This window comes from Hypanus sabinus, chromosome 4, assembly GCF_030144855.1.
Source record: "Hypanus sabinus isolate sHypSab1 chromosome 4, sHypSab1.hap1, whole genome shotgun sequence".
NCBI classification, from domain to species: domain Eukaryota; kingdom Metazoa; phylum Chordata; class Chondrichthyes; order Myliobatiformes; family Dasyatidae; genus Hypanus; species Hypanus sabinus.
In genome coordinates this window covers 65,245,696-65,269,382 of record NC_082709.1, presented here as the reverse complement: position 1 = coordinate 65,269,382, position 23,687 = coordinate 65,245,696, and the positions used below count along the sequence as shown (strand labels likewise).

Here is a 23,687-nt window from a genome sequence, read left to right as displayed (position 1 = left end):
TTCACAGGCAAAGTTCAGCGTGTGCCTGTCCCCACTCCCCCTCACACACGCGCGTTTACTTTTCATGTCAAGCTGTGCAATGACGTTCTTTATCTGAAGAGACGGTCTCATTAACCTGGCTCATTTGAAGTGTAAAATATCACACTGTCACAGGGGTCTGCATCCTTGTTTGAAGCACTTCAGAGAAGAGCTGTTCTGCACTAACAGTTAGTCTCTGTCTGTCTGTCTGCCCGCCTGTCTCTCTAGAAACTACTTGGGTGCAACTTTATTGCATTTTGTCTGGGCTGCCTGTTTCTCAACCAGAAATTTCATAAATGTGAAACAATCGTTCTTGTTTTGAACAGAAGTTCACGCTTTGTATTTAATCTTCAGTAACTTGTCATGATGTGGAGCTAGCAGTTTTAAAAACTGACCAGACTTCAGCACTAATGATTAAAAAATATCCTACCTTGTCAACCTCCATCCAGTTCTGTTCAGATTTTGGCTTAAGGGAGGTTTTAAATGCATTTTTAATGCAAAGAGTCTGCACTGCCTAATTACACTCCCGTGACCAATTAATCTACTACTAGTGTGGGAGGAAACCATGGCACCCGGAGGAAACCCACATGGTCACGGGGAGAACGTGCAAACTCCGTACAGACAGTAGAGGAACTGAACGCGGGTCACTGGCACAGTAATAGCATTAAGCTAATCATCACGCTACAGTGGCAGTTAAACTTACAATACAGCAAAAGGCTTGAAGAGTATTACGGCGATGGGCTTAGTTAAGCTGAAATTCAGTGGAGCACACTGCCAAAAGAAAGACATTAAGTGGACTAAAGAAAGAAATCCAACAGTCAGATTGATTGGTTGTCTGTCATATCCAACGACGACAGAGGAACCTGGCGGGAGAGTGTTTCAAATGGGAAAGCCACTGGAGCATTTCCACTCTCTCGACCTTGGAGGTCTGGACCCAGTGGCATGCGTCATTGTCACATCCGGTTGCAATAGATGACCATGACATCGTCTGTGCTTTGTCATGCACCTCGCCCTCCACAAAGAGTTGCAGAAACGCCTTCCCGGCCATTGGATCTCAACATTGATCTCATCCTGTTAAGTATTCATGTATATTTTGACCCTGTGCGTTACATTATGTGAGATGCCCTTCTGGGTAGGTGACTTCCAAGCAAAATAAGCAGCTGCCCGTTTGTTCCTCAGCTCTCCATCTCTCATGTGTGTGATTCACGGCCACCCAGCTTCCCAGTACCACAAACATAGCAACTGGTGGCAAGGTGACAAGTCCTCACACGATATTTATTGTTTTGTTCCCTTCAGCAAGAAAAGTCCATGCGCAATGCTGGCGGTGCGGCGCTGCGTAAAGTGGGTAAGCGAAAAGACATTGCTTGCCATGAGAAAATGGCCACAGGAAGCATGGTGAGTGAGGAATCCGAGGGGAGAGAATGAGAATGGGATGGCTAAATAAAATACAATAAGCAAGGGGGGGAGAGAGAGAGAGAAGTGGATAAGACTAATTATAAGAACATGATAAAGTATGAAAATAGTGACAATGTTTGGAAGAATGGGGTTATAGGATGAAACAACAGAGCAATGAAGTTCATATACTGAAAGATTTGAATATTTTGCAGGCAAATTAAATTGCAGATGATACTTATCTTCCAACTTTTCTGAACGTGATGGGTGCAAAACCATTTAGTATGCAGTCTAGTGTAACCAGCCAAGCCTGGCAATAGGCCTCAGAGGACATAGTTAAAGTCTTAAAGGGCCACTATTCACCTAAATCTTTCCTCATCGCTGAGAGGTTTAGATTTCATGAAAGGAATCAAGAGGAAGGCACGTTTATTTCATAGTTTGTGGTGGTGCTGAAGCAATGGTCTGAATTCTGTGATTTTGGGTAGTCACTGAATGACATGTTATGTGATCAACTCGTATGTGATCTGTGTAATGAGGCAATTCAGAAACATTTGCTTACATAAGACAAACTAACATTAGAGGCAATTGAGATTAGTATATCTATGGAGATGGCAGCTAAAGAAACACAGCTATGAAGCACATTTTCCCAAGTTCATGAAGTTTCTATTGACTTTAAGAATAAGACACCTATTGGCAATCAGTGTTATCATAGTGACAAATCTGGACATTCAACAAAAGAATGCTGGTATAAGGATTTAGATTGCCAAAGCTGTGGCAAAAAGGGACATATTGAACATGCCTGTAAAAGTAAAAAGATACTGTCAACCACAAACTCTATAATAAAGAAAAATGACTTTAGAAAAAACAAAAGGAAATATGTAAATAAGGTGGAGCATACTGAGGATGGATTGAGTGACTTGTTCTAGAGCAGCTCCGGCCTATGGTTAGGCCACAACTCCAGTTCGCCTATCAGCCCCAACTAGGAGTTGAGGATGCCATCGTCTACCTGCTGAACCATGTCTACCCCCACCTGGGCAAGCCAGCGAGCACTGTGAGGGTCATGTTTTTTGACTTCTCCAGTGCGTTCAACACCATCTGCCCTGCTCTGCTGGGTGAGAAGCTGACAGTGATGCAGGTGGGTGCTTCCCTGGTGTCATGGATTATTGATTACCTGACTGGCGGACCACAGTTCGTGTGCTTGCAACACTGTGTGTCAGACAGAGTGGTCAGCAGCTCTGGGGCTCCACAGGGGACTGTCCTGTCTCCCTTTCTCTTCACCATCTATACCTTGGACTTCAACTACTGCACAGAGTCTTGTCATCTTCAGAAGTTTTGTGATGACTCTGCCATAGTTGGATGCATCAGCAAGGGAGATGAGGCTGAGTACAGGGCTACAATGGGAAACTTTGTCATCTGGTGCGAGGAGAATCATCTGCAGCTTAATGTGAAAAAGGCTAAGGAGCTGATGGTAGACCTGAGGAGGGCTAAGGCACCGGTGACCCCTGTTTCCATCCAAAGGGTCAGTGTGGACATAGTGGAGGATTACAAATACCTGGGGATACGAATGGACAATAAACTGGACTGGTCAAAGAACACTGAGGCTGTCTACAAGAAGGGTCAGAGCCGTCTCTATTTCCTGAGGAGACTGAGGTCCTTTAACATCTGCCGGACGATACTGAGGATGTTCTACAAGTCTGTGGTGGCCAGTGCTATCATGTTTGCTGTTGTGTGTTGGGGCAGCAGGCTGAGGGTAGCAGACACCAACAGAATCAACAAACTCATTTGTAAGGCCAGTGACATTGTGGGGGTGGAACTGGACTCTCTGACAGTGGTGTCTGAAAAGAGGATGCTGTCCAAGTTGCATGCCATCTTGGACAATGACTCCCATCCACTCCATAATGTACTGGTTAGGCACAGGAGTACATTCAGCCAGAGACTCATTCCACCGAGATGTAACGCTGAGCGTCATAAGAAGTCATTCCTGCCTGTGGCCATCAAACTTTTCAGCTCCTTCCTCGGAGTGTCAGACACCCTGAGCCAATGGGCTGGTCCTGGACTTATTTCCACTTGGCATGATTAACTTATTATTATTTAATTATTTATGGTTTATATTGCTATATTTCTACACTATTCTTGGTTGGTGCGGCTGTAACGAAACCCAATTTCCCCTCGGGATCAATAAAGTATGTCTGTCTGTCTGTCTCACTCCGTGGTTGAAGAAGCTTTTCATGGTTTGTCTGTTTCTGGACACAAAGATGGCATTTGGGTGATCCTATGGTTGGATAGGGCCACAGTGAGGATGCTCGTGGTTGGAGCGGTTCAAACTCCACCGGCACAAAGTGCACATGATTGGTGGGTGCACTGGTCTACAAGAGGTGTTGAAGAAACACACTGCAGTATTCAGCAGAGGACTGGGCATGGTGAAAGGAAACACTGTTAAGCCGGCACAACAACCGAGTGCATAAAGGCAAGACCTGTACCATATTACCTCAAATCAAAGATGGAGGCTGAATTGGAAAGACTGGTTCAGAGTGAGGTATTGGAACCAGTGTCTAAGTAAATGGCAGCTCTAGTGGTTCCTGTCTGAAAGGGGATAGGTCTTTAAAGCTGTGTGGAGACTTCAAGGTAATCGGTAACTCAGTTCTTATGGCTAAACAAGAACAATACCCTCTTCTGCTCACTGATGACCTTACTGCAGGATTGTCTAGTCAGTGGATAGACATTTAGCAAGATTGACTTGTGCCAAGCATGCTTGCAGATGCATATAGAGTCAGAGTCACAGGAACTGTCGACCATAGTGACTCACAAATGAACGTTTAAGTACCAAAGGCTTCCATTTGGCATCACATCAGCTCTCGCCATTTCTCAGCAAGCAATGGACCAGATCCTGAGCATATCACAAGGGGTGCGATGCTATTGCATGACTTACTCATTATCGGAAAAGTGAGCACTAGCACCTACAAAACTTGGATGCTACACCACATAGACTCAAGGAATATGGGCTAAGTGACCTTTAATTGAATACTTGGGCCTCAAAAGGCACCATCAAAGGTGAAGGCAATCGTGGAGGCTCCACTACCACAGAATGCAAGTCAATTAATATCTTTCTTAGCACTGCTCACATACTACGCAAACCACTTCATGAGCTTTACAGTAAAGCAACACCCTGGCAGTGAACAGATCACTGTGAAGGAGCTTTTAAAAAGGACAAGACAGCTTTGTCACAATCTGATGCACCCACACACTTCAATCCGTCATTGCTCGTACAGTTGGCCTGTGACACATCATCCTATGGTGTGGGGGCAGTTATCTCACACATCATGCCTTCGGGTTAACAGCGTCCAATTGCTTTCGTATCAAGGGCATTAAGCATGGCAGTGAACTTCTATGCCTGAATTGAGCAGGAAGCACTTGCAATTGTCCTCGGAGTTAAGAAATTCCATCAATTCTTCTTTGATCAACAATTTACACCACCAAGAGATTATCACCCCTTGACGTCAATTTTTGGTCCACATGTGGGCATTCCTTCCCTGGCTGCTAGCTGAATGCAACGTTAGGCTCTGTTACTATCTGCAGATCAGTATGATATGAAGTACATTCGAATGCTAATGGACTATCTAGACTTCCTTTAGCTGCTACATCTCCAGAGCCAACCCTAAAAGAGATCTTTTACTTCAGGGGAGTACCTGTAGCTCTAATAGATGCAACACACGTCTGGAAGCACACACATACTGACCCTGTTGTATCTAAGGTGGTGGACATGCTAACCCACGAGTGGAAAGGAGAGCCAACAATAGAACTGAAACCTTACCAGGCTTGATGGAAGGAGCTCATAGTCCAAGCAGGATGTTTACGATGGGGATATTGAGTTGTCATTCCTCCAGCATTCAGAAAATAAGTGCTTGGGACAAGCTACATGCAGAGCACTGTGGCGTAGTGCTCACGAAAGAAATTGCACAATGCTACTTCTGGTGGCCAAGGCTGGATATAAACGTTAAAGAGAAGGCCAAAGCAAGTCAGCGAGTGAGAAATTAACTTCAACCTGCTCCTTTTCATCCATGGGAATGGCCTGAAGGACCATGGGCAGATGATTCATGTAGATTTTGCAGGACCCATCTTCTTAGTTGTAGTGACTGCATACAGCAATTAGCCTGAGGCTGCCATCATGAAGAACACTACATGAGAAACATGCACTGAGGTGCTACATTCCATCTTAAGCCAATCTGGGCTTCCTCAACAGCTTATAAGTGACAATGGCCTATAACTCCTGTCTGAAGAGTTCAAGGCATTTATGGAAGCGAATGCTATTCAGCACATCAAGTCAGCATCTTATCATCCAGCCACTAATGGCCTTGCTGAACAATTTGTACAAACAATGAAACAAGCCTGCAATACTTCAGTGGGATGTGGATCTCTCAACCAGCACTTTCTCACTGACATACCACAACACACCCCACACCACCACCAAACTGGCTCCAGCCACCGCAGGGATGAAAAGACCGCCGCCCTTGAACAGCTTAGACACCCAAACACAAGACAGATTGTGCTAAACGAACAGAAAACCCAAGCTGAGAGGCATGCCAAAGCACAGTATGCAGGAACTACATCTCTGGAAGAAAGCAGCCATCTGCAATGGTGTTGGCACAAACTGGTCATGTGACATACACAGTGGAAACTAGTAACCACAACATCTGGAGAAGGCATGTTGATCAGCTGTTTCCAGTTTCTGAGGCTATTGAAAATGAACACAAACTGACCAATCCGGATCCACAGAGCCGGTTTGCAGCAAGAATGTCCAGGTTGTGAGGATCTTTGACTACATGGCCTGCTTTTCTGAGCCAGGGGAGCTGTAGGAAGAGTCCATGGAGGAGAGGCTCGTTTCTCTGATGTTCTCTGTTCTCCAAAGTTCTCTATAGTTCCCTGCAGTCATGGGCAGAGCAGTAGCCATACAAAGGTGTGAAGTATCGACAAGAAGCTCAGAGACCTCAGCCTTCACCCTGCCTTGTGTACGGGCATTTTTGTAAGAAATGGAACAAGATTCAGAGACAATAACCCAGAATCTCCGTTAAGATCAAATGTCACAGCCAGTGCTTCCCATCTCCTGTGCTTTCCAAGGTGCCCTCTACTAACAATGCAGCACCCAAGACAATATCTATACATACACCTCCAAGAGATAAAATGAATTTGGGATCATCCCCAGGGTTGTATCTGGGAATAAAGGCAATCTATAGTTCAATAGTTCCATTTAATATCAGAGAAATGTATGTAATATACACCCTGAAATCCTTGTTCTTCACAGATATCTGTAAAAACTTAGAAGAGTGCCACAAAGAATGAGTGACAGTTAAAATGTTAGAACCCAACAATGCTTTTTGTTGGTTGAATTTGATGTTTACTCCATTGAGCTTTGTAGTTCAGCAGCAGTTTGTGTATGCAAAGCAGGAGAAACCTTTAAAATAAGTGGGGAGGGATATGCGATGTATTCATGTATATTTTGACCCTTTGTGTTGCTGGCAAACTTCCCTGTGTTATGCACTAAACACAAGAGGAGATTATGGGTAGATGACTGACAAGTAAAATAAATGGCTGCACATTTGTCCCTCACCTCTCCATCTCTTTTGTGAGTTATTCACGGCACCTGGTTTCCTAGTACCACAAATGTAACACCTCCATCCAGTGTCCTGCAGCTGACTTTGCATGCTAGGATGAGCATGTCCCTATCACATCATAGTATGAGGCCCACTTGCCTCTCTCCAGTGGTTTAGCCTGCTTGTCGAAGCGGTGTACCGGGTTATGGCGGCTGTCGCAAGCAAACAGCTACTGAGAACCACAGGTGAGGGCTGAGTTTCCAGTGGGGACCAAGGGTGAGTTCCCGGAATGGACACAATATTGATCCAGAAATAAACAAAAGCTTTTTTTAGTTGTTGAGTTATTGTCAGCTTTCCATGTGATTGTGCTGCGTCCAAATTGCTGACCATGTTTCCTGAATAACATGACTAATACTGAAAACACATAGCTGCTGAAGTTTGGGACCTTCTAAGGTCATGAAGGATTTCACAGAAATCCGTTTTGTTTTGCTTTTTCCTGTCTAAGCTCTAGTTTCTATAACTGGTCTCGATGTACCTCCTGTGCCTCATTTATGATGTTTAAGCTTTTGTTTACACTGCAAACAGCTCACTGATAATCACACAACAGATACTTGCTTAAGGAGGCATTAGTGGTGTTCAATTTGCTAGACTTTATTGGTACATCCCTATTTTCCGCAAGGTTCAGTCCAGTATTGAGTGAATACTGCATTGTTGGTTGTGTTGTCTCATGGATGAGGCAATTTATCTTGCAGCCTTCTGCAATACAAGTTACAGCAAAAGATCCCCTGGTACTATTTTGCAGAGATTACCCCTGATGTCCTGGCCAATATTTATCTCTCAACTAAATGCAGGTTTTCTGTTTTGCTCTCCTGTAGCTGTTTGTAGGAAGCTTGCTGTTGCAACACAGCTTCCACATTTTCTCTTCTGAAACAATTACTACTTTTCAGAAATATTCGGATTTTGCCACATACTGTGATTGCAAAACATACTGCATGACTGGAAGTCTGTCCTTCCAGTTTTACTGGCCATGAGCAGGAAGTTTCCACGACTTTACTTTCCATTTATTGACACCCTCATTAATAAACATCAGGAAATCTCCTTTTGAGAGTGACTGCACCTTGATTAATATCTTGGTTTACCCTGGAAGAAAACTATCTTTCTTTTCTTTTGCTGAAAAACAAACAAATATTTGAGAATGCATGTCTGGTGCACAAAGGTAATTCAACCATAATTTATGACAAGTAACACTGAAACATTGGGAAGATTTTAAAACCCTACTTCATTCATTCTGATTCAGATTCACTCACTTATCACACGTACATCAAAACAGACAGTGACATTATTTGTGTCAGCTATTAGCACAACCTAAAGATATGCTGAAGGCAGCCTGCAAGTATTGCCACACATTCCAGCACCAGCATAGCATGGCCACAACATTCAGCAGAGTAACAGCAAAAAACCATCCCCTTTCCTCCGTCCCTTCCACCCAGCCTTTCACAGACACACTGATGGTCCTCCAGCCCAAGGACAGGGCAGGCTTCTAGCCTCCTTTGGACTTGTGGACTCGCAGGCACAGTGCTTCGGCTATTGGCCCTTGACTTCTGGACTTCTAATCGACCTTTGGGCTTCAATCTTTGATATCAACCCCAAGACCTGAACTATGGACTTGCTGAGGACAGATCTTAGATTCCAGGGCTCGAATACCTGACTCACTGATGATGGGATCCCGAACTGCAGGCTTTGGGCTTAGGGCTCGCCAACTCGAGTACCTCAGAGACTTCATACTTCCTGCCTGTGCAGACTTCTGATGCAATTTATCCCACGGGAACTCAGGGACCTGGGGTTGGTCTTTGTCCACTGTGTCTACCAGTTCGACACCCATCCATGCAAGTTCTTCATCTATGTTGTCTGTGGTCTTTGAATGCAAAGCATGGAATGGAGGCTTAGACGCCAGCCTAACCTCTAGTTCCCCACATCCCAGTCCTAAACATTAACCTGACCCATGTTCCCCTCTCTGATCCCAAAATCATCCCTATGAACTTAAAAACAACTAAGCCTGAGCCACGATCTTGACAGACAGCGAACACCATCTTGACTGGAAGGTAGATTCAAGGTTCAAGATTCAAATTGTTTAACGTAATATCCACTACACAAGTGGAGAAGAATGAAATGATGGTTACTGCTGATTCAATGCAGCACAAAAAGCATAATAAAATTTAAAAAACACAATAATAAATAAAACACAAAAAATATAAATATACAAGATACCTCATATACATAAATTGATTTTATGTCCACAAAGTAATGCTAGGCACAGGAATGTCTATACATGCAGTAATGATAAAGCAGTGGTTGTGGTGGTTATGGATGGAAGTGTTGATAAGCCTTACTGCATGGGGAAAAGTACTAAAACTGTCCTTGAAAAGGAATAAACAGTTGATGTTTTGGGCCAAGACGCTTCATTGGAGCCCTGAAGAAGGGTCTCAGCCCGAAACGTCGATGGCTTCTTCCTTTCCATAGATGCTGCCTGAACCACCGAGTGTTGAAGACGTGTTGGTGCACACAGTCTCTGAGTGCTCAGCCTGCAATGTTGTCCAGCCTCGCAGCCTTAAGGGGGTTGACCCTCTGCAGAGTCCTTCTCACATCTGCTGCTGTTCCAGACAATGGCTGCACACCTGGGAGAGGGGTAGCTGGCATTGCGTTGCATGGCTCGAAGTGGGCATAAAAGAACGTCAGGGAGGGAGGTGTCACTGGTACACTTGACACTGAAGTTGAGCAGGTTAAAAATAAAGTCCTACACTTATAAGCACTGTTCATGGGCTTAGCTACTTTTCAACCAATCAAGTTTAATCGCTATTTGTGCTTACAGGGTGGTGTAACTAGTGGAGCTGCTGCCTTATAGCTTCAGTAACCTAATGGAGGGTCTCTGGCCTCAATGTTGACTCTTTATTCCTTTCCACAATGTTACCCGACCTGCTGAGTTCTTCCAGCATTTTGTGCGTGCTACTCTGGATTTCCAGCATCTGTAACATCTCTTGTGTTTACCTTAGTTAATCGACTGCTGTAAGTTGTTCTTCCCGTACAGCAGCTGAGTGGAAATCTTTGAGGAGAGAACAGAGGGAACGTTAAAAAATGGGGAGTGATGTGCAAAGTTTGGTGTAGACTCAGTGGGCTGAAGGGCCTTTTGCAATGCTGCACAAACCTATGAAACCCAGCAGATAGTTTTGACACTGAGCACCCAAAAGCTCATTGTGATTATGTCTGAACCATCTGGTTTGTGGTGCTAATGCTTACTGTGACATTGACCACAAACATTCACGTCCTTTAAAACCGTACCATGGGTTCCTTAGAGCCACTGGACCTGTTGGTTGAGTAAAACTGTGGATGACTGTCAAGGCAACTTTGAGAGCTGGCGGCATTCAGTTTAAATCCCAAAGCATTCTCACATTTGTTTCAGCTGCAATCATTCAATTTGCTCGCCTGTAAGATGGGAGCAGAAGCTGTTGCAATATAAAAACTGTGTGTGTTGCACTGTCATGCTGCTGCAAAACAAATTTCATGACATATGTCAGTATTATTAAACCTGATTCCGATTCTGATTCTAAAGATTTAAGAAAACACATTAGCCTGCCTCCTTGCATGTCCTCCTAAAATTTATGCATCTGTGTTCAAATTTGTATGTTCCTCGCGTTTTCCTAAAATTACAGAGGAACTTTATATTTTAAGTTCCTCCATAAAGAATGGGCCTAGAGGCACTGAGCGTGTGTCACAGTGGAAAGACTCGTCCTCGGCCACAAGGTCAGACTTCAGGAGATGTGATGAGATGAGAAGTATTACTTACCACTTGCTCAGTGGTAAGGTATGGCGGTCCTGCGGGCTGGCAAGGGGTGTGGCTTCTCAACGTTAATGGAACAAAATTTTAGAAAGAATCAGTATTTTTTTAATAGGCAGAATTTTTGTGGAAAATATGCAGTGTTGGCAATCTTACTTGCTCAAAACTCCAAGGAATGACGTAGTGTAAAGATATCACTGCTTGACATTATCTCGGCTGACATTAACCAATGAGTGCTCAAAACAGACTGAATCAACACCTGAGCGACAGGAAATAATCTGCTTTTATATAACGAGTGTACATGGCTGGAGTAAAAAATAATCGAGTCTGTAATTAATAATAAATGTTTATAAAAAGAGAAAACAAAAACACTCAGTGAGATGGGAGAAGAGTTCCCCAAATCCATAATCCCAATTACATTTTTGGCTTTGTTGATGAAGTGACTCTCAAGGTTGTTTGTTAATATTTTAATTGCTGCCCGCAAGGACTTGTACAGAATTTCAGTATCTGGCCAGTCTCCCTCACCTTATGGTGCTGTGCTGTTCCGACACCCCATTGGAATGGATCTCCAGAAGTCAACAAGTGATCAACAGCAGTTCTTCTGAATGGTAGCCAAGTTTCTATGTTTGAAGTCTCAGTTAGAATTATTATATTTGTAATTAATTTGTTTTATCCATTATTCTTTAATAAAATATCCACATTTCAGTTGGATTCTACGTACTATGAACAGAAAACAGCAAAGGAGTCTTCAGATATAGTTAGAAAAGTCAAGCCGATGTCTGGGTAGAACCCTTTGTCAAAAACTTCTTCACATTTTCATTAGATTAGCAATCACACAGAGCTAGTCAATTCTTCTGTGCAGGAGATATTTCAACTCTTAATAAGGACGATTGCAGCCTGCTGCTTGCTCCTGAATCTCCATTATTCTCTACTACAAATTGTAGTATTTCAACTCCCTTGAGAGCCGAGCTTTCAAATATCCACCTGAGGATATTCTGAGCAAGCGGAGCTTAGCAAAGTGCTGCGATCGGGCATCCTTCACTGTATCATCAGCATGGACAAGAAGGAAGATTTACTGAGCTAAAGCTAAACTTCCCTGAGCTACAGATGCAAGGCGGGTATGCAGGAAAAAAAAAGAAGCAAGACTGAAAAGAGAGCTCAGCTTTTGTCCAGGAAATGAACCCTGGTATTTTCCCCCATGGTAATATAGTCAAATGCCAGAGGACATGTATTGAAAGTGAAAGGGGTAAGATTTAAAAAGAGGTGTGCAGGGAAGTACTTTTGTTAACATAGAGTAAGGTAGATGCCTGGAATGGGCTGCCAGGGGTACTGGTAGAAGCAGAGACAATCGTGATGCTTAAGAGGTTTTTAGTTAGACATTTGAATATCTTGGGAATGAAGGGATTAGTCCCTTAAGGTTGTCACAGCCATTGGGGAAAGGAAGTGGGGATGAGCTCCCATTACTTATTAAACCTCTCAATGGTGTGCATCTCAAATGGCCTCTGACAACCAGCTCCTGGTCTTCACATGTGGCTTAGCTACTAAGCCCAGCAAAACCATTTCTATTGACAGGAGAAGGGGCAAAGCTGGGCTACTGGCGTCTTAAAACCAGTCACTTTGGGCGAATGGAACTTGTCAGGAATGGTTGGCAGCTGATCTAGCAGAAGGATAAGAGCATAAAAAATAGATCATAATCATTTGGTTAGTACAAAAAAAAGCAGAATTCTGGAACTACTGCCACTGAGATGACCAGTGTCAAATGTAAGTTTAAAAAACTGAAGTGATTTTTGCTCTTTAAGGAACAGGCTGAGATTTAAGGAAGTTAACTGGTCTTTGAATCGGATCTTTTGGGGCTGCACAGGGGAAGAGTCAGTGGAGCCACTGCTTCACAGCTCCAGTGACACAGGTTCAATCCCGGCCTCTCTAGTGTCTGTGTGAAGTTCGCATGTTCTCACTGTAACTGCACAGGTTTCCTCCGAATACTTCAGTTTCCTCCCATGTCCCAAAGGCACTGAGGTTTGCTAGTTTAATTAACATCTGTGGACTACCTTTAATGAGTGGTAGAAGCTGGGGGAGAGAGGTGATGGGAATGTGGGAAGAATAAAATCGATTTAGTATAGGTTTAGTGTAAAAGGGTGCTTAATGGTTAGCATCACTTGGTGGGCTGTTTCAGAGCTGTATGCCTCTATGTTCCTTCGGATTAAGTATATATTGTTTACAGCGTCTCCTTAACTCTACCCACAAATTAAGTGAGGTATTTAGTCAAATATGGTGACAGATATGGTGGAATAAAAAATTTGGAGTAATTGGTCTCCTCCTGGTTCCATGATGTTACAAGCTTTTATACTATTGCAAGTTCCACTCAAGGTGACCACAACTCAATTACAGCCATCTCTCTTTTTCTATAGCTCTCTCATTGTAATGATTTCATGGTGGAATACTGAAACCACATGTAATGGATTAGTTAATCAGGACTGAATGGGTCATCATAAAAAGATAACCAATCACACACTGAAAGCTTCTCACAAACGTAAATTGTTCTATTGCTGCATCATTCAAAGGCCAATCAAATTGTCATGAAAACCTGTGCAATATCTCAGAGGGAATAGATTTTCAAGTGGATATTTCTGTCATTTGGAGCATAATAATCAGTCACTGCAATGTGAAGGGGAGGGTGGGCAGAAAAAGTGGTTAAGATAGCATTTCTTTTCTAGCCTGTTGGTGTCAATTCTTTTGCTACTGCTTCCTCTTGGTAAATTTTTAGAGGCACCCACAACCTTCCTTCAACAGCTAGGCAGTGAGCGACAGAAGTATTTTGGAACTCGGAGCTGGTGGCAGGTGTATCTAAGGGGAACGTCGATCAAAACCATTCCTCCCACACCCAACGTGAGCCCGGGGGTGAGTGAGTGAGAGGTGAAAGCAACTTAAGAGCAGCAAGATGGCTAGTTTAGTTCCCCCTTTCCACATTCAGAGACAAACTCCTGCCACTCTGGCCAAAATTTGTCACTTAGCACAAAACAGTGACTAGATGTGGGCCTATGACTGACTCATAGTGTGTACAATTCACAAGATGAGAGAGTATGGTTGGAGTCCTTTCGTTGAACTGTTTGACACTACCTAGAGTTACATACAGACCTAGGAGTTTAATTCTTAATTTCTATGTATTTCTCCATCACAAAATGTGTTTTAAGCCTAAAGAAATACAATTTTCTATTTAATTGCAGGTGGACAAACCATTTTTAATGAAATGTAATTACCAAAGCCCTCTAAAACTGACATTTATGGGCATCCTATATATTTTAATCCAGCTGAATGACATCATTATATGGTATCATGAGGCTGACAATTCCCTGGAACACTCTAAAAGGCGTCTCTTAGCGAATGGAGAACAGGCTTTGAAACTAGCATTCAGTCTGAAATCACAAATTACATCTTGCTAACTATCAGATATTAAAAAAGTGTTTGACATATTAAAAGGGAAATTATTGCTGGTTTGTGGAGAGGTAATAAATTGGATAGCTGGGATGAATAAGATGTGGAGTGATGTCATCTGAAAGAGATATCAGAAGACTTTCAACTCTTGATAATTATAGAGACTGCTTTCTTGAGAGATTATAATACAGGAGGATAACAATGAACATTCAGTAATTATCATTCACAGAAATTGGTCAACATCTGTTGCATTCGTAATGATTTTTGTTGGTTAACACCTTAATAAGTAGTAGAAAACAAGCAAAGTTGGTGTCAGCCTTCTGAAGTCTGCACCACGATGGCTTGGCAAAGATCCTCTTGACCAGAACTTCGCAGGCCATTTGATTCTTGACTTGGCACTCATACCAGTAATATAATTCTTCACAGCACAGTTGAAGGTTTGCCTATTTGTGAATGGAAGACCTGCTTAATATGTAATAAATGAATGCTAGGAGAATACCTAGGAATGGATGCAATGATTACATTTGGATCAATAGTTCAGGCAATGTCTCTTTAAAAACTCATCTGAAGCTTGTGATTAATTTCCTGCCCAATAGCATTCCACTATATAATGCAGTTATAAGGCATGCTGCTTTTAATTTTATGCAGGGGCTCAGTTCAATTGCAACCTTGGCAACTTGATTGTGAGATGACGTTTTCCAAAAAAAGCATGTCAACAATTGCATTATCAGGTCCCTTCTCTGGCAGAAGTATCCCCATTGTAGGGTTGATTTTGGTCAGTTTCTCTGTGTAGCATTATCAGAAGTCCTGCTCAGACTGGATGGCATTCTAATTATTTATTTTCATTCTTGATTCAGGGACACGCATCTATTCATAAAAGGGAGGCAAAGTGATCATTGAGGATGTTGAGAGAGCGGTCGAGGACAATGTCTGCTGAAGTGTTGCCTTGGTGCAATAAAGCAGTACCTTGGCATCACTTCATCAGTTCCTGGCTAGACAGCTGCTGTCATACCATTCTTTTGCCTGGGGTCTTGATGTCGATTTTCTTGATAGGGGTACCTATATCGGTCTGGGCTGCTCCCTCGGTACTCCACCTTGCCCTGGTCATGGTAGCGAGACAACTTAAAAGTCTGTGTTGGAGATGGAGGCACGTCATGCCTGTGGGGTCCCTTGTACTGAGCAGGAGGGTTGTACCTAGCCTCCCGCAGCCTGGCACCGCTCGGGTAATCTGGGATCCTGGGATCCAAGCGGGCGTCGGCAGCGTTCCGTGGATAGTTCCCTCGATGTGGGTATCCTATGGCGTGGCGTTGTGCACCCAAGTATCTGGGAGGTTCTCTATCACCATAGGAAGCTCGGAGACGATATTCCTCTGGTTCTCCAGGAATATGCCTAGAAGAGTCAGAGTTGAGTTTATTGTCATATACACAAGTAGAACACAGAACAGCACAGTACAGGCGCTTCAGTCAACGATGTTCTGCTGACCTGCCAATCTACTCTAAGATCAATATAACCCTTCCCTCCTACAAAACCCTCAATTTTCTCTAATCCATGTGCGTGTCTAAGAGTTTCTTTATGTATCGGCCTCTACCACCACCCCTGGAAGGGCATTCCATGAGCCCACCACTCTCTGCGTAAAAACACTTACCTCTGACATCCCCCAAATCCTTATCCCCAATCACCTTAAAATTACACTCACCTGTATTAGCCATTTTCAGGCCGGAAAAATACCTCTGGCTAGCCACTCAATTTATGCTTTCTATCATCTAGTACACCTCTATAAGGTCCCCTCTCATGCTCTTTCACTCCACTGAGCAAAGTCCTAGCTCACTCAGCCTTTGCGTTGGGACAATGAGAAACCTACTTGCTACAGGACCACAGACTCAGCATCAGATACACAATGTTCATGAGAAAAGCAAACTAGACATAAATTATGCACACTTTTTACAAGAAAGGACACAATTACAACAAAAAATAAAATACAAAATCCGTTGTAGAGCAAACTGATCATAGTGTTCTGATTATGGGTTGTACAGGTTGGTTTAAGAATTGAGTGGTTCAAGGGAAGTAGCTGTTTTTGAACCTGTAGTACAGGACTTCAGGCTTCTGTACCTCCTGCCTGGTGGTATGGCTCGAAAGATGGTGACCTTTGATGGTGGCTGTTGCTTTCTGATGCAGCACCTCACGTAGATAGGGCCAATCATTGGGAGGAATGTGCTTGTGGTGTACATTATGGCTGAGTCCACTATTTTCTGCAGCTTCTCGTGTTCTTGCATGTTTGAATCGCTGTACCAGACCATCATACTTTCAGCAGTTGCTGACATGTCAAACTTCCTTAAGCTTCTCAGCAAGAAAAACGCTGGCACACTAAACAAAAGCTTTGGTTTTACATATGACTTGCACGGCTACAGTTCCCCCATCTCCCCTGAGCTAGCCGACCTGTTCTGCTTCCTGAATAGACACTGGCCATGGATAAGAAATGGGTCAATTTGAAAATTATACTGCGTTATGCACATGACATTGTGGCCTCCCTCCTCCTCGTCTCTGTCACCTTCTCCAGCCTTCGAGCCATTTGTGAAGTGTGACTTTGCCTGCCGTGTCACTGATAGCTCTCTCTGTATTGCCCACTTTTTAGGACCCGGAGACACAAGAGTAATGTAGTGGTTCGCGTCATGCTTTACAGTGCCAGTGATCGGAAGTACAGGTTCAATTCCTGCCACTGTCTGTAAGGAGTTTGTACATTCTCCCCGTGTCTGTGGGGTTTCCTCCGGATGTTCTACTTTCCTTCCACATTCCAACAGACCTACAGGTCCAAGGTTGGTGAGTTGAGGGCATGCTACATTGGTGCTGGAAGCATGGCAACATTGTGGGCTGTGTTGGTTGTTGATGCAAACAACACATTTCACCGTGTGCTTCAAGCAACACTCACAAAATGCTGCAGGAACTCAGCAGGCCAGGCAGCTTCTATGGAAAAAAGTACAGTTGCCGTTTTGGGCCGATTTCCTCCAGCGTTTTCTGTGTGTTGCCTGGATTTCCCGCATCTGCGGGTTTTTCTCTTGTTTGTGATTTGATCAATGTATGCTTTGGGGTTTCAATGTGTGACAAATAAAGCTAATCTAACTTGAGATTGTGGGTGGTGAAATCCGGAGCAACAAATTGTGAGCTGAACTCATTACGTAAGGCAGCAGATATGGAGGGTAACAGACAGTCTATGTTTCATCATCTGGACTGGATAGGAAGAAGGCAAGTGGATGGGAGGGGTGGAACAGGAGCTGGCTGATGACAGACTGACCCAGGTGAGGGGAAGGGTTGATAGGCAGATGAGGGACGAGGAGAGTGAGAATGAATTGGAAGCTGGAAATTTCTGATAGGAGGGAAAGATGGAGTGTGGAATAAAGGGAAGGAGGCGAACCAGTGGGAGGAATGTGTGGGTGAAGGGGTCAGCTGGATCAGGAAGACAAAGCAAAGGAGAGCAAAATCAAGAGAAAAGGGACATGGAGTGAGAATTCAGTTCAAGCTGTTAGGCTGGAGTTTGCCAGGTGGAATCAGAAGAAAAGCACCTGTAGAAATGTTGCATTGGCCTGAATAGTATCTCATTCAGTCTTTATTCTGATTTAATGGAGGGAAACTATTGGTTGGAAACTGCTAGATGGGTACAGCAAGTCGGGAATTTTGCACCAACTGGGAGAACTTCAGAGGCGGTATAATTAACACGAATCTTAAGTGAGAGAGACTTCTGAAGTCATATAGAGTGTATAGATGAAGGGAAAATGAGGCATCATTACTGGTGATTAAATTGAACAAGATGTCCCTAGCATTAATTCTTGAGGAAGCACTATTTTATAGCACGGTGTGACAATCCTGTAAGAGCATATGATGTACATAATATACACTCAGTGGCCACCTGTCAGACACCTCATGTGGCCACTGAGTGTATGCTGATGGTTTTCTGCTGCTATATCCAATCCACTTCAAAGTCTGACATATTGCACATTCAGAGATGCTGTTTTGCACACCACTGTTGTATACATAATTATTTGAGTTACTGTCACCTTCCTGTCAGCTTGAACCAGTCTGGCAATTCTCCAGTGACCTCATTGAACGTTTTTTGTACCATTTTCCGACAACTCTGAAGACAATTGTGCACGAATATCCCAGGGAGATCAACAGTCTCTGAGATACACAAACCACCCTGTCTGGCACCAACAATCATTCCACAGTCAAACTCACTTAAATCACATTTCATCTCCATTCTGATATTTGGTCTGGTTGACAAATTAACCTCATGACCATGTCAGCATGCTTTCATGCACTGAGTTGCTGCCACATGATTGGCTGATTAGATATTTGCATTAACGGACAGGGTGTACCTAATAAAGCGGACACTTATTGTAGATCTATATTAAAAACATAGAAAATAGGTGCAGGAGTAGACCATTCGGCCCTTTGAGCCTGCACCGCCATTCAGTATGATCATGGCTGATCATCCAACTCAGAACCCTGTACCTGCCTTCTCTCCATACCCCCGATCCCTTTAGCCACAAGCGCCATATCTAACTCCCTCTTAAATATTAATGTCTGAACACCCACAACACACCAGACCATAGTAGAGTTTAAAAAGTGTATCACTGATTACAGTGATAATCGATACTATCATCAAATGCATTAGAAAAGCAGAGATAGCTACTTATGCTATATACAAGTATAGGTTGAAACTCTTTGCTCCCTTAGGGGGCTAAAGAAATTTGGCATGTCCCCTTTGACCTTCACCAATTTTTACCAATGAACCACAGAAAATGTCTTATCCTGGGTATCATGGCTTGGTATGGCAATTGCTCTGTCTATGACCATAAGAAATGCAGAGTTGTGGACACAGTTCAGCACTTCATAGAAGCCAACTTCCTCACCCTGGACTCTGTCTACACTTCTCACTGCCTTGGTAAAGTGGACAACTGAATCAAAGTCCCCACCCACCTTGAAACTTGTTCTCCCCTCTCCCATCCCATCGTGCAGAAGATAAAAATCCTGAAACCACGTACTAGCATGCTCAGGGACAGCTTATATCCCCTGTTATATGACTATTGAACAGTTCCCTAGTACAGTCAGAGGCCTCTTAACCTCACAATCTACGTTGTCATGACCTTGCACCTTATTGTCTGCCTGTGCTGCAGTTACTCTGTAACTGTACTCTACATTACTTTGTCCTATCTCAATGCAAAGAGATGAAAAAAAGATCTGAATGGATGGCATGCAAAACAAACCATTACACTCTAGAACCAAGGGGATAACTTCCCCCAACTTCACTTGCCCCATCATTGAAATGTTCCCACAACCAATGGACTCACTGTCAAGGTCTCATGTTCTTGATATTTATTGCCTATTTACTTATTATTTCTTTTTTTTGTATTCATACAGTCTGCTGTCTTTTGCACAGTGGATGCAGTCTTTCATTGATTCCATTACGGACTGAATCTCGGGGTTGTATATGGTGACGTATATGTACTTTGATAGTAGATTTACTTTGAACAATAATAAAATGAATATCGTTTAATTATCACTCAAGTTTAATTTCCAGATCAGCCATGATCTTATTGAATGGCAGAGCAGGCTCGGTGGGCCAGATGGCCGACTCCTGCTCCTTAAGTTCTTATATTATTATTCAACCATACACATGAATACAGCCAAACGCAGCATCGTCCCTCCAGGGCCAAGGTGCGAAGCGCAGGGCCACTAGTCCAACACAGCACAAAGCATATATAACATATATAATTACGACAGCAGAAAAACATGGAGTCATTAAAAATAATAACCAAGTTCCTTGAGAGTCATGGCCTGTAGGTCGATGGTGCAAGGGACGTTGGACTTGCAGTATTTTACATTACCGATATCCAACAGGGTCTCATAAACACAAGAAACACAAGCGAGGCAATCATTTGCACCATTTGTCTGACCGCGCACCACCTCCAACGCAGTGTAGCAGACAGCAACATGGTACACCGCAAGTCCAACCCCACCTCTTCGGAGCAACCTGCTGGCAGATTAAACATGCAGTATTGATGACCTTAATATCAAGAAGACACCAGAGGTAGTGTGGTCTTGTGGAGGGGATTTTATTGAAACCTACCAAATGTTGGAAGGACTGGATAGGGTGGATATGTAAAGGATGTTTCCTCTGGTGAGGGCATCCAGAACTAGAGGGCACAGCCTCAAAATTGAGGGACAACTTTTTAGATAGAGGGAAGGGGGATTTTTTTAGCCAGAGAGTAGTGAACCTGTGGAATGCTGTGCCATACACTGCGGTGAGGCCAGGTCTGTATGTATATTTAAGATGGAAGTTGACAGTTTCCTGATCGGACAGGGCGTTAAAGGATAAGGTGAGAAGCCAGATGTATGGGGTTGAGTGGGATCCGGGATCATCAGCTATGATGGAATGGCAGAGCAGACTCGATGGGCTGAATGGCCTAATTCTGCTCCTATGTCTTATGATCTTATGATCATAAAGAAGAAGTAAAGGACGAACAATTACCCGGGTTTTAGACTAGAGCGGCTGCTAGAACTGAGCTCGCTGCCAGTCAAGTCCCAAAGGTGCTGAACTTGAGGGTTTCAACCTGTATATGAGTATAGAATAAGAACAGCTGTGGAGGTTCATCTGTAAGTTGAAGGTTTCCATGATCATGGAGTATCCTGCTAACTTCCCCCTTCCCTTCGCCCTGGCACAGCTACAGGTATCTATTATTGTCATGTCTCTGAAGGATATTGTTTACTCATTTCCTTTGATACATTTCATGGGACACCTGCCAACCTTCATGGAGTAAGATTAACAACTGATCTTTTATCCTGCCTTAAGATTTTATTTTGCCTCATATGACTACACTTCTACTTGTTACTCAAGTGGCCGGCTTGTAGGGGCTCTCCACTCTCCTCTGGGTGGTAGTTTTGACTCTGGTCCACATGCAGGAAATGATTCTCAGTGTATGAGCAGCTGGGACATCACCTGCAGGATAGACACTGCTCCTGTGAGCTCTTCGCAACGATTCCGTCTCTCTCTCTCTCTCTCTCACATTCTCGCAGTACGAGAATACACAAGGTAATAATGAACTGCCCAGCCCAAACGGTTAGTGCCACCAAAGCAGCACTCCAATTCTTCAGAATCAGAATCATTGACATACGTCATGCCACCTTTTGTTTTGTGGCAGCAGGACACTGCAATACCTAAAAAACTGTAAATATATAAAATTAAATAAGGAGTGGAAAAAGAAAACCCAAAAAACAGCCATCACACCTCCCTACTACCTTCCACCTCAGATACTTCCTCCCCCTTAAGTGCATCCATGACAATTGCTGAGATTATTTCATTTAATAGGAAGTTCCACCTTTTAACTATTCCACTGGTTAGAAATTTTCACCTAAATTTCTCTTTGGGTTTTAAGAATAACAATTGTACACTTACAATTATATTTGGAAATACACTTACATTTGGGAATATTTTTTCTATGCCTACATTCTCAACCCTCTTTGTAATTTTAGTTGTCACTTTCCACAGTTCCCTCCGATGAATTAGAGTTGAGAACTATGCACAGTGTTGGGTGGTCTAAACAAGATTCTGTACACGTTTTACAACCACTATTTCTCCTTTTAATTCTCTCCTTACAAGTGAGCACTAATGCTTTATTTGCATTTCCTGTGGTCCCGTACTAATCAGTGCTGTTACTTTTAGTGATTTTATATCTATCCCACTAGAAGCATTTGTAACAGTTTTAAGAGTTTTATTCTCCAAGGGCAGGGTGACCTCATTAGTCTTTTGTCCAAGAAGCAGAGCTTCACAATTCCAGTTTTAAAAGGAGAGTAATTTACGAATGGACAAGTATTAATACTTGTGAAGCACTACATCCCACACTACTTCTCCTTTGCAAGTTAACATAATGTCTGATTGAGGTTTGTACGGTGAGGAGCTGAGATGTAAACAGCAGCTAGATCTGATACATCTTTAGCTGTTATGGCTGTGACACTCAGAAATCAGCCTTCAGGGTGCGACATATAGACCTGTGCCATTAAAGGTCACAGCATTTAAGCACCCCCTCTCGCCCGGTCAAACTTGAAACACTTGGCTTGAGCTGTTACATTCGCAGCTCTGAGACACCATCACTTTGTCTGCTTGATTTAGGCTTGAGCAGTTGAGACTACAATACAGGCAGCAGCACTTAGATCTGAGCTGTTAAGGTTTCATCAGTGGCTTTGAGCAGTTATATTCACATCACTTGCCTTTGGCAGATACACTGCATCATTTTTCTACAGTGGTTCAAATTGAATCACCAAGCCCTGACCAAGTAAGATTACAACATTTAGACCTGAACAATTAAGGTCACTTACTTTCCTTGAACAGCTGAAGATTAAAAAATGACTGTAACAATCAAGAGTAGTGTCGATACCTGGTTTATGCTGTCAGCAGCAGCTACTGGTGAAGATATTAAAGTGCAGCATTGCATTGGAAAAGAGTTCAAAAAAGCTACTTTAAGTCCTAGTCACCATGGCTTAAAATAAACTTTCATTTATGTAGCATTTTTCACAACCTTCCAATGTCCTGTAATGCTTACAATCAATTTAATTCTTTTAATGAGCAACCACTTGTAATAAAGAAAGGCAATCTGCACACAACACTGTCCGCTGAGTGGTGATTTTTTATTTGGGCAAGGCAAATGACCCAGCTATAAATGCTCGCCTAGGAGGATAGACGCAGTTTCCGTTTATTGGATCATTGAGATGTACTTCATGTTGTGTAGCAGGGGCTGAGTATACTATAAAATTAAAGTTATTTGCCCAAAGTCGTCATGATGTTTTGCAATAGGATCTTGACAGATTAATCACAGGGAAGGCCTATACTTACTCTGCATGATTACATCTGGTTTCATGTTCAACGCGTGCTTAGGAATTCAAAGGGCAGCTCAGTGGTACAGCCTCACAGCTCCAGTGACCTCAGCTTCAATTCCGATCTGGGGTGCATCGGGAAGGAACTTACATGTTCTTCCTGGGACTGAGTGGGTTTCCCTTTACATTTCCCAGGTTTCCTTCCATATCCCAGAGACAGGCTTATTGTTGGATTAACTGACCACCTTACATTGATCCCAGTGCAGGCAGCTGGTGAGAAAATTGGGAGGGTGGTGTTAAAGAGCACACAATAGGGAATAGATCAGACGGAAATGTCATTGTGCTGGGAGTCAGCTTGGCTTTGATGGGCTGAATGGCACCTTCTATGTTGTAAAGAATTATATAACTGTTGGTGTTACACAGAAAAAGAGACAGGAGTTCTGCATCCTTCAGAATCCACTGTGAGTGATGAGTGACGGAAATACTGGAGACAGAAAGGGATGTATCATGGAAGAACGCAATAAAAGGCATTAACCAGACTGCATATGGAGTAAATACGAGGA

At 43.2% G+C, this 23,687-nt stretch overlaps 1 protein-coding gene across 3 annotated transcripts in view; it reads right to left on the bottom strand.

Moving 5' to 3' along the window:
• Positions 1–11,095: 11,095 nt before the first annotated feature.
• pard3bb (par-3 family cell polarity regulator beta b) overlaps positions 11,096–23,687 on the bottom strand; it is a 1,128,463-nt gene continuing 1,115,871 nt past the window's right edge. For all 3 annotated transcript variants that reach the window (XM_059967323.1, XM_059967321.1, XM_059967324.1), the window contains one exon: positions 11,096–15,651. In XM_059967323.1, the coding sequence (XP_059823306.1) occupies positions 15,255–15,651 (397 nt within the window). In that variant the 3' untranslated portion in view covers positions 11,096–15,254. The remainder of the gene's footprint in view (positions 15,652–23,687) is intronic.